Raw genomic sequence first — 12,099 nt, forward strand, 5'->3', positions numbered from 1 at the left:
GATGCATGTTTACAGGCTCTCTTTTATATCTATTTTCCAACATGTGTCAGCATGTTTCTATTGCTTACACTTACTATTTGCCATGTTCTAGAAAGCTTTTAGTGTGAACAACTATAGGCTGTCCTGTGACTAATCTGAGCTGCAGCACGACTCCGCATATAACAGGGTTTTTTACATAGTGTTTCTTACTTATTTTTTTGTCTTGATATGTTTGAAAACATATTGTAAATGTAAAATTGCTAATATTGTGTCCCTAAATGTTATGTACCGTAAAAAATTGAAATGATGAAAACTTGAGGCCCATTTTAGGAACCACATGTAGATAATTTGTTTAAATTGTGGCCTTGTTTCCAGTGTGTTTGATTGTCTTTGCTTGTATTTTTTGTCATGTCTGACTTAATTGTAGTGGCATCACCCTGCTCCCAGATCCTGGCAGGCAGGCCACAATTATTCTTTAAGCACAGTCAGGTTGTCTTAAGTTTTTTTTCTCTAAAAATGTAACAAATGGTATACTATAATGGAGGCAATACGAATCATTGAATAAAAATCATTATATATAAGATATAGTTTGATCAATGCACCATAGATTGCTCATGTATAGACTATGGAACAGGCAGGATTAGCAGGTTGCTAGGAGTGGGTGGTGCCACCCAATGTGTGCATGTTCACAGGGCGGCGAGGTGTTGACAAGGTGACACAGGGTGCCAATTTGACCAAATGCCCCCAACCTCCCAGCATCCCCCGGTATCCCAGCACCTGTATTCACTACTCAGCAGGCTTCGCTTTCCCTGGCCAGTGTATGTTAGTTGTAAGGGCACGGCCCTTGTTACCGGTGCCCAGTTGGGGGTTTCTGCATGCTGGGAGGCGAGCAAAGAGCAAAAGGCGAGTTCGTGACACACTGATCTTAGCTCAAGTGGATTTAATTCCCCAAGTAGTTTTTTTTTTATAAGTGATAAATTGACTAGTGGATGTGCTGTCAACTGTGTGTTTTTCTGAGTATTGCTTGGATTGTAGTTAGTAGTTTATTCAAATTTCATGCATGCTTGAGTTGTCACTCTTCAATACTTCCTTTATAATTGTACGAATACTAAGTTATTATAAATACTATAAATCTTATTTATGTTAACATCACAGTAATCTACCTCTTTTGCTTATTATACTTTTTTAAAATACCACTAGTCACCCCTAATTGCTAAGTGTGTTAAATAATGCTGTGCCTTCACAATCAGGAGGAGCTGAAAGTTACTTATTAGATTATTATGAGATGTAAAGTATTCATGACATATAGATAATATCACAGGCACAAGTCAAAAACTCGACCATAGCAGCAAGGTGCGACTTTTCCTTACACTGCACATTAAAATGACCACTAGCTTTAAGCAGAGTATTGCTTGACATTATTTTACTCATTCTTATATCACTATTGTGTATTGTATTGTTATGGTTATGAAATGAGACCTATACTGAAGGTTGACAACACTTGCCCATCTCCTTCTCTGATTTATTACTAGAGTTCTTTATTCTTTTTAGATGACTTAGTCTATCTCTATTCGTCTCAGATGCTCCTATGAATTGACTCCTTTGTGATTAGTTGTTGCAGCTTATAAAATGCTGGTCTTTGTATTGTTTTTTAAATTCCTGATTAAGGTTTCTGACAATAAGGTAGCCAGTCTCTCAATGCATTTTGTAGCCTGTGTGCAGGAGTCTACCACTTTTTTATTCAATTTCATTCGCCGACAGTATGCACTTCTGACAGGCGTGCATTAGATTATAAACTGTTCTTATTTTTAAAGTAGTTTGTAGATTTTTGACAATTTAATCATTATTGATGGAAGTAGAGATATTCAGGAGAGAGAGGAGGGAGAGATAACCTGCAACAAATGCTGTAATCAAACCAGCAACACTGCAATACGCATGCATCTTAATAGCAAGGCCACTGGGACACTCCAATCACATACTGTGCATAAGTTTGAAATATATTCTTACTACACAACCACACCATATTTATCCTAAAAAGATTTTTATTTAATGTATCAGGGCTGTTAAATTTGGTCCCTAGTTGTAAGTTGATTGTCATGTTGAAGGAAAGCATTTAATAATCAGTTGATCAATCACTTTGTCCATAAAATGTCAAATAATAGGTCAAATAATAGGAAAAAATACCCTTCACAAGATCACTGAACCTAAATTGACATTAAATGAGTTTCTTTTGTCCAAAAACCAAAGACAGTCCGGAAATATTCACATCTGAGAAGCTGGTAATTTTTCTTAAATAATCATTTAATCAGTCATCAAAAATTGAGCTCTAGACTCAACATAACAGTAACACTTTTGAATTGTATGTACATTAACCATGGTACTTCCTGAAAACTTGGTACATCCTGCCTCACACTGTGTGATTGGTGCCTGATGCAGGTTCTCATCTGCTCAAATTTGAGTGTCTCATCACTTGCAAGGTCGCAAAACCGTGACCTAAAACATTTGCCTTAACCCAAAGATTAAACCTACAGGAGACCTCACCCCTAATTCTTACTTAAGACAGATTTTTTTTTTTTTTTTTTGCCATCCTCATTTTCCAGAGATACACTAAAATTTTTGCTCCTTGTATTGCTGCGTGTTATTTAGTATGTCATCAGCTGTTGCTATGATTGAGCATATTTAGTCAACTTCTGTCCTATTAATATTCACCAGAAGCGGTCGTGAATGCTCATAATAATCGATTTAACGACCTTCATCTCCTCTGCTGTTAATTGATTGTCATGTTGGGGTACAGTATCGAATAGTGTCTCAGCAGCAGGACGCTGTTATTCTTTCGTACTCTTTTGAGCCGGAGATCCCCTGATCTCAGCCCCGTACTGAGGAAGATTTATGACCCTGCTCTTAAATCAATGGGGACTCTCTGTGAAGGGCTGTACCATTTAATGGACCACTTTTTAATTCAAAGGGATTTTCCTCCTTTTAGTTTTCATAAGGGAACACTATTTAACAAAAAAAAAAAATTGGTTACGGCCATTGTGAGAAATATTAGATTTTAACCAATTCTCTCTCAGTATGGAGGAATAAATAACTCGTATGATTGAATCTACACTGGAATCCGTGGAAAGGGGATCGCTTTGGTTCCATTTGTGGTTAATACAAAGTCCTGCACATTTATTGCACATGGCAATTAAAGTGATTCTTATTCTGGTTCTGATTTAGCAAGTTTGCCAATTTATTTATCACTTACAGAGAAGCAGAAAGCTTACAGAGAGAAATCAGAGCAATAGTGGAGGCAATGCTAAATACACAGTTGGCACTATGGAAAAAGAAATCAATAGTGCAGCATTGTTTCACTGTAGGCTACAGCACCTGGAAAGCATCAGAAGACAGCGGATCACTAGTAAACAACATTCAACTTATTTCATTGCTAGTGGGTAAAAAACATAAATCTCCAAAAGTACACTTACAGAAAATATGTAAAGAATAACTTCTTTCCTCGTACATGCCAAAGTATTTGGTCTTTTAATGGGTTTCAGCAGCCCAAAGGGCATGAAGCTCATTCACACACATAATGACCAGGATGCATTTCGTTTCAAAGGAGGAAAAGTCGCTGGTTTTTTTTCACTTTTCAAGATCAATTTGAGTATGAGTGGATTAATTACACTTAAATTACTCACTTTTGTAAAATAATTAATTTATGTGGTTTGATGGCTTTTTTCAATGAATTTTAAAGCTGAAAATCACATTTTTTTTAGCTGTCCTGTGAAAACCGTGTATCTCCACACTGTCAACTTTTAAAGACCAGAGAAAAGTAGTTCTTTTTTTCAGCTTTATGACAACACATTTTTCAGCTAATAAGAAGATAAGAAGTGTAAGGATTGTCTCAATCCATAAAGGAGCACTTCAGTTTAAGTGAAAAAATTAAAAATCGCCAAATTTGGATATATGTGGCTCCGACTGGACATTGATGGTTTTCCAACCACAGTTTGAGTTCTTTGGAAGGTGTTGTTTTAAATGTTGATGTGTTAGTGGTCATGTTGCATCCCTCCTTTCACTCTGAACTCTGAGGTCAGCTGTGGGACAAACTGCTGTTGGAATCAGTCTAAATAAAAAAGTAAAATATAGACCATTTTCATTGTCCATTAAACACCAAGGATTATTTCCAAACATTGCTTTAGTCTAATCCACACTTATCTAGCTCAGCTCAGACAAGCCCATTATCCAACCACGCAGATCCCAGACGTGTTTGCACGTAAAAACACTGTATCAGCACTGAGTTGTGTCAGTCATTGAATGGAAGTGTTAATTTCCAAAATGCTATGTATCTATTTTAAGAAGAAATAAAATTATACCCTTAAGTTTCTCATTCAGTTATATAAGAAAAGGCAAAACCTTATTGAGCCCTTGGGGGAAATTCACCATGCAGTAGCACAGCACATGTGAAGAGAAACAAATTCAGATTAAAAAGTATGTAATGGCACGAATGAATAAATAAATAAATGCAAATAAATAAATAAAATAACACATCAGAGAGTCAACATTAAAATCTATATGGAATAGTCACTTCCCTTAGACGGTATAAGTAAATTGTGCAAATATTTGTGGGAAGGAAATCAGGAAATCCAGTCAAGCAACTCTTGCAGGCATTAATGTGTCTACACCTCAATAATAAGTACAGTATAGTATAGTAATATATAATTTACTAAAATATATAGCATCATATATTTATATGTGCTGTATATTCAATATACACATGCAAACAAAATAATAATGCAATAATGAACTATATTTAGAATGGAAATGGCAAAGAATACCATGATACAAAGAGTATAATGACAAATATACAACAGCAGTAGTATAGTAGTAGTAGTGGTTTTCTTGTGTAGTAATATAAGTAACATAATGCAGTGTATAGTAATGAAGTGTTTAAGATATTACTGTTACTTATATTTTTTTCACATAGAAATAACAATCCTAGAGCTATGTAATTGAGGACAAGGTGTACTGTGGTAAAGTGCTTGTTACGATGTGCAACATTAAAGAAAAATATACACGGTGGTGCACAAGTATTGTCAACTTTATTCAGTAGTCATGTAAAAAAAAAAGGTGCAGCTAATGTCTTTCCAAAGTTGCTTCACTTCTTCTAATCAGGTATTTTTTTAACAGTAAGTGTCACCGGTTTTTCCAAATATGCGATGCTGTTTCATTATGGAACAGAACTCTCTCTATATGTACTTATTGTAATCTCAGTTGGTTGAATAACTCAGGAAATGCACCGTTGCACATGGAGTGAGAACATTATACAGTATCCACATTTTCAGTCAAAACAGGAGAGAAGCAGCTCGCATTCAGGGGTTTTTGGAGCCGTCGAGCTTCTATTTATTCTTTTTTGAGTGTGTCGGAGTTAGCAGTGGAGCACGTGATCAGCAGGGGTAGGTGGGTGGGTGGGAAGTGGGGAATGAGGGTGAAGGAGGGGGGGTTGTGGTGGTGGTGGTGGTGGGGTGGGGGGTGCAGTATGGCCGCTAGCCTCTTTCTTGCTGATCCTCAGGAGACCATCTGCGCTGGGGGCATTGATTAGAGTGTGTCTGGTGGGATTACATCTTTGCCGTTGCCATGCCAACTAATCAGCTGATTTTTTTTCTCCTTCTCTCTGTCTGTCTCTCCATTTCTCTCTCTCTCCTCTCTCTCCCTGGTTGTCACAGCAACGAAATACGGGAGAAGCGCAAGGGCCCCGGCAAGCGCTGAATTCAGCTAAAGGGGCGAAAAAATGTTTTTTTTTCCCCTCACTGTTTCTCTCTCTGTCTTCCTCCCTCTCTCTTCTCTCTCTCTCTCTCCTCCTAATTGGCAACTCTCTCTGACCTGAAGTTCTTTTGTCTCTGGTGTAAACACACCCCTCTCCAGATTACATTTATTTTCACATTTTAGAAATAGCTGGATGGTTGAGAGGCCCAAGGACAGATGCTCTGAATGAGGGAAGCAAGCAGAGTAAATATTGGGAGCATAATAGCTCGCTCCATGCTACAAAATCCTTGAACAAATTCCAAAACGGAGACGAAACCCTTCCAGCGCTTTTTATCAAAATCACGCCTGGCCAATAAACACTGATTTCTGTTTTGTCTGCGTCCAAATCAGCTGACGGCCGCCTGCCAGCCGGTTAAAGATTGCTGAAAGAGATATCAGGCTGAGGAGAATGTAAAGTAATACTAAGTATGTGATCTTTGTCCAGGTTTGTACAGAGGGTCGTTTGATACTGGAGTTTGCCTTTGATGATCTGATGAGGATCAAGACGTGGCACTTTACCATCCGGCAGTACCGAGAGCTCATCCCCCGCAGCATCCTGGCCATGCACGTGAGTGTGACATCATTAACATGCGACAACCCCCACCCCACCCCCAGATGTATCCTAACGAGGGTCACTGCACTCTGCCAAGACACTTTTTAGAAGCTATTCATGAACATATGAAATTTAAACGCCAACAAAGCAGTTTGGAGGGATTTTTGCAAACCAATTTATTTGCAGACATCAAAGGCCACAGAGGATAAAAAAGGGCCCTTGTCTGAAAAAGGGAGAGAGAGAGAAAAAAACAAGGTCGAATGAATAATCTGCTTAATTCCACTAAGTGTAACACACATTTAGTCACTGGAGCTGTGGAGTGTAGCTGGAGCAAGCAGAAGGTCTTCTATTTTCAAATGTTTTTGAACTGAAGCTGCGTGATACAGCACTGCTGTTAGGGGAAAAAAGAACACAATTTCTTTTAGAAATAAAGGAAACCAAATACACACATACTAAAACAGACCTGGCGAAAACGAGTGCAGTCCTACAATACAGAATACCTTCATGAAAATATTAAAAACAACATAAACTGCAGCTTCAAAGTAACCATAAAGTTGATTCAACACCTCTCTACGACAGTTTCAAGAAGAAGCTAAATGAATTTATTGGATTCACTGCATCACATTGTATTAAACTTCATTAGTTGCTAGATGTACCTAATAAAGTACCAACTGAGTGTATATTCCCAATGCTGTAGTGGTGGTTTTATATGTTTCAAGTGCCCAATGCTTACAAAACTCTCTTAAGCTCCTTGAAGACATCCCTCTTTATGTAAATGTGATGGCAGTTTTACATGTTGGTCTCAGGTCTGAATGAGCGGCAGACTCGCTGTTCAGTAATAGTCATGATGGTGATCTTGATCGGCTGACCTCCGAACATTTCTGCAGCATTCCACAAGTCTGATCTGAATGCTGTTATATTAACATAAAGAATCCCGCACAACAAGGTTAAATACACAAAACGATATTAAAGAAAGTTAAATCAGTTGAATGAACTTTGAACCACTTTGAATGAGCCGACCTTACGTTTTTAAGCGAGATTCTTCTCCTGTTTATATTTTTTTCTTTCCCTCGTGGTGCAAATGGGACACAAGGCTCAAATCTCATACAACCGCAATAATTAGACGGCTGTCTCCTGCCTTATATTTTCAACTTTCAACTTCCTAATAGAAATTCCCAACTTAACATTAGTCTTTATAAAACAGGCGGCAGGATTCTTTATTTAATAAATGAGAAATTGATGACAAAATATAGTAGGAGATTGACTGGAAGAAAAGAAGGCCGAGGAGTGTCCATCGTGCTCACAATGGCTATTAATTAAGGCTTCAAATCCATCAGCGATGCAGCCTGTGAGAGAACAGAAAACACCTTTCTTCCTTCATAACACTAAATGTTTCAAGTGACAGTGCCAAGTATTGTGCCAGCACGTGGCTCTTTCTGAAAATGTTTGAATAAAGCCATAGGGAATGTTTACACAAAATCCCCCTATGTCTGAATCACAACATCCATCGCCCTAGTAGACAGATGAAGCCAGCAATGTTACGCATTCCACTTCGTAAACAAAAATTCACAGTGCTCTGATACGGTTTTTCCTTTTCAGCAGCGATATGCAGTACAGTTGCTCTACAAGCAGCTGCTGCCATTTGCTTGATAAATTAAACAAGGTTCCTTCCTAGTATTTTCTATTTACCCCCATCGACCTAAAGGTGTGCGTTTGAGGCAGCTTCGCCTGTATAGCCAGATTCCTTATTGGCCAAATCTTCATATGAATTTCATTTACCAATAAATTGGCCCCTCTGGGTATTAACACTAATTCCTGGAGAGTGGGATATCGTGGGGGTATTGTGGGTCCTGGCCAAATCTTCCGTGATTTGTCTGCGAGTGCGAGTTCACTCGTTTGATCGTTGCCTGGACTAATGAAAGCAGATACAGACACATGGGAGTCAGAATAGGAAAGTCGAAACTGCAGATATCAGTACAGATGAAGGCACTGTGGAAGGCCCGGTTCTCGATGTCAGCTGAACTACTTTTACAGTCACTCATGACGAGCTGTTTGGAACAGAATGAAGTTTTTTTTTTCTCATTTTAGTTTTCAGAAGAAAGAAACAGTCTGTCATCATTATTAGCCCTTACTAATAGGTATTGGAAGTGTAGCTTCAGATATCAATATCAAAAAATAAATCTGACTGAAGTGGAAGCACAGGAGCATTAGATTAAGAACAACAACATAGTGTAAAGACTTACTTAATTTAAAATGTATGCAAAATGATCATCACTGACAAACATAAGATGACCAGGAATTAACTGCATATGATGAGGAGGATATGAACAGGAGGTGTTGGAAGTAAGTGCATAAAACAAAACACAGATTTTAAGTAAATGTTGGAAATGATTACACGCTGTGAAATGTGCAAGATTTAAACATTGTTTATGTGTATAAAAACACTTGTAAGATTAAGTAGCTTTTCATAAATTGTCAGATTAATGCTGGTATTCAAACAGCAATCAGCTCCCAGACAACTGCTGTTTTTCCTCTTCAACATATGTGCTGCATGTACAGTTAAGTGTCATAACAAAAGTAATTACAACTGTACTGAATGTACAAAACCATCACAGCTGAGTGATGAAGCTCTGCAGTTCCTGTAACGCCCACTAGATGCTGACTTCAGAGACTCATCTGTATTGAAGTCAGTCACAAAATTGTCAATCTTTTTTTTTTTTATCAGTGGGACATTTGGGTCTTAAGTTTTTTTTTTTTTATTTCTTCTTACATTTGTCTGCATGGTGTTTTTAATAGTGCTTGTTCCATTAAAAGGGGCCAATAGAGAACTATGTTTTGGGACGTGTTGGTTGATTGACAGATGGTTCAACTTGTCACACTTACCACACTTCTTTCATGCCATGTTTGATCAAGTACAGATTTAACTCCCAGAAAAATGTAATGGCAGACGTATTCTTTGCTTACGTGAAAGTAACAAAGCCAGAATTTAAACATATTCAATTACAAGTAGAATTCCTGCATTCATAATCTTACATGAAAGTGCAGAAGTGCAGAGAACTGGACTTACAGTATTAATAGTAAAAGCACTCATCATGCAGAATGGCCCCATCCACAGTGCTGTATTACATTACAGTGTTAATATTACTGAACAAACCAGCATTTAATGTTGTAGGTGCAGTTGAATCTCAGTTTATTTACTGTTGGGATGTTATAATCAGAGTTTGGTTCATATTTTAAGAACTGATCATATGTTTTTAAAATTAATTTGCAAAGTACTTTGTTACTTGAGTAAAAAATACAACATTTCCCCTTTGAGCTGTAGCGGAGCAGAAGTGTAAACAGCAACACAATGGAAACAATCAACTAAAGTACAAGTACTTCAAAATTTTGCTCAAGTACAGTCCTTAAGTAAATTCTATTTACTTTAAATCAGTGCAAAAAAAGTTAATTTCCTTGCTTGAGAGGTGGTAAAAATACACAAAGATACAATACACACTGATGAAACTCTATGAAAGCTGCGCATCATCTCAGGTGATGGTTCCCCTCCCAAACATCTGCTAGCTAGACCACCCTTCCACCCACACATGCAGTATACATTCCCTTGCTCACACGTGGTAGAGCTGTGGTGTAGAATTTAAACAGCGACATAGATGTACATTTAAATTTATGACAATAAAACATTTACAAATAATTGCACATAATGCAACATGGCAGACTCGCAACAGCTGTTAAACACATTAGTAGCAGCAGTAATACAATCTGCAGTCTCCAAAGAGACATTAATACATATGCAGTATATGCACTGCATTGTTTTTTAGACTGTATATTTGAGAGGGTAGGAAATAGTAAATCTGTTTGAAGAAAAAAGTCAGTTGTTTTTTTAAGTTAAAATAGTGACACAACAGCATAGATATACTCCATAGCAAGTTAAAGGAAGATATGTAACAGTACTATAAGTAATATATATTACATATCACAATGTATCACATTTTATTATTGGATAATTATTATTGATATGTTAATGAAGAAGCAACATTTTACTGTGCGTACAGTACGCGGTTGGGTACTTTAATCCCCACTGATGGGGCATATTTTATAGGATGAACTAATTTTCTTGTATGTAAAATCTTGATATGCAAAGTAACTATAGCTGTCAAATAAATATAAAGAGTGCGCTATTTCCCACTGAAATAAAGTAGATTAGAAGTGCACAATATCTTAAAATTATACCTCAAATAGCATAAAGAAGTACCTCAGACTTGTGCTTCAGTCCATGCTTCAGTAATTGGGTAAATGTATTTAGTCACTGCTGAGCAGCATCCTGACTGCTCTAACATTAGGTTTAGTGCATGTATTGTAGATGGCCTTCTTCACTGTTTAAACATCTTATTTGGACCATTGCCATGCATCTTAAATTCTGAATGTGTTCTCCTAGAGCGTGTACTCTGTTGTTTGTCTGTCTTTGGCCTCTTGAACCGAGTGTCTGTGTTGTCCCTGCACCATATGTGCCAGTATTTACTCATTTTACTCCACAAACTGTTGATACATGGCTGCACCAGTGCTGCCAAGACCAATTCCTGTACAGTACGTTTCGACTAATTCTACTTGATGAGTAAAGTAGTTCAGATTCTGATGGTCTGCCAATGATGCACACTAATTCAATTCTCCTGTCACTCATGTTGGTCTGCTGACGGTACAGAAGAACTCCCTCGCTTCCCTCTTGACTTTCTCCACACAGAGATGCGACTGGAGATAGAATTATGCATTTTTCATGAGGCTGTGAATGCAAGTGTGCTCACTGCTCCTCCTCAGTCTGGCTATGTTTTGCTCTGTCAATACCTACAGCTTTTTATGATTTGACTGCTTATTCTTGGAGCGGCAAAACAAGCTTACTGAATAATCATGTGTCTTCATGAGATTTTTTTTCAATCAGATGTCATCCTATAATTGCTATCTTGGCTTTCTCTTTTTCTTTTTTTGCTTTGTTCTTATTTAAGATTTACTCTTTCACTCCTACACATACTGTATAATACACAGCAGGGTTGCCATACATTTTCTATTTTACAGTCAATTTATTCAGTGCAGAGTTTTTTTTTTTTAACACATTTGAAGATGGTGGTCAGTTCTTAATCTTCTGTGTGAATGATGCAACTGTCAACTGGGTCACATCACGCCGTATCTATTTATGCCTCACAAAAACAAAAGTCACAATACATGAAATGGTTATGTGGGCTATAGCTGCAGCTTTTCAACAACTTAACATTGTTAGACTAATTTTCCCCGCTGCCCAAACCTTTTACACATACACTGAGCAACATCATCAAATTCAGTACAGATATGAAATTGAAAATGTGTGGAAATTTAAATGGAACGACAAAGTAATGTTGATTAATTAGCCCGCAGTTTGACATTAGTGTAAATTGAAGACCTGAAGTTGCATTTATGACTTGAGGGTGTGAATGTGTTGATTGTGCATATCTGATGAATACCAATTAGCCTAATTGCCTGTAGATAATTAGTTTATTTATAGTCAGTTGAATTCAAACATAGCAAAATATAGATGTAGAATATGTAGCCTATATATCTATTTGTTCTTCATTGTCATTTCTCTGCTGATGACTTTAGGCACAAGACCCTCAGGTGCTGGAACAACTGTCCAAAAACATCACTCGCATGGGCTTGACCAACTTCACCCTCAACTACCTCAGGGTAAGAGCGTGTGTGTGTGTGTGTGTGTGTGTGTGTGTGTGTGTGTGTGTGACAATGTCTATGACTGTCATTCTGCT

The 12,099-nt window shown here is 37.5% G+C and overlaps 1 protein-coding gene across 4 annotated transcripts in view; it reads left to right on the plus strand.

The window, feature by feature from the left end:
* Positions 1-12,099, plus strand: part of ldb2a (LIM domain binding 2a) — an 87,211-nt gene that overhangs the window by 58,367 nt on the left and 16,745 nt on the right. For all 4 annotated transcript variants that reach the window (XM_041943946.1, XM_041943948.1, XM_041943949.1 and 1 more), the window contains exons 4-5: positions 6,206-6,328; positions 11,939-12,022. In XM_041943946.1, the coding sequence (XP_041799880.1) occupies positions 6,206-6,328; positions 11,939-12,022 (207 nt within the window). The remainder of the gene's footprint in view (positions 1-6,205; positions 6,329-11,938; positions 12,023-12,099) is intronic.

This window comes from Chelmon rostratus, chromosome 9 (genome assembly GCF_017976325.1).
Source record: "Chelmon rostratus isolate fCheRos1 chromosome 9, fCheRos1.pri, whole genome shotgun sequence".
Taxonomy (NCBI): Eukaryota; Metazoa; Chordata; class Actinopteri; order Chaetodontiformes; family Chaetodontidae; genus Chelmon; species Chelmon rostratus.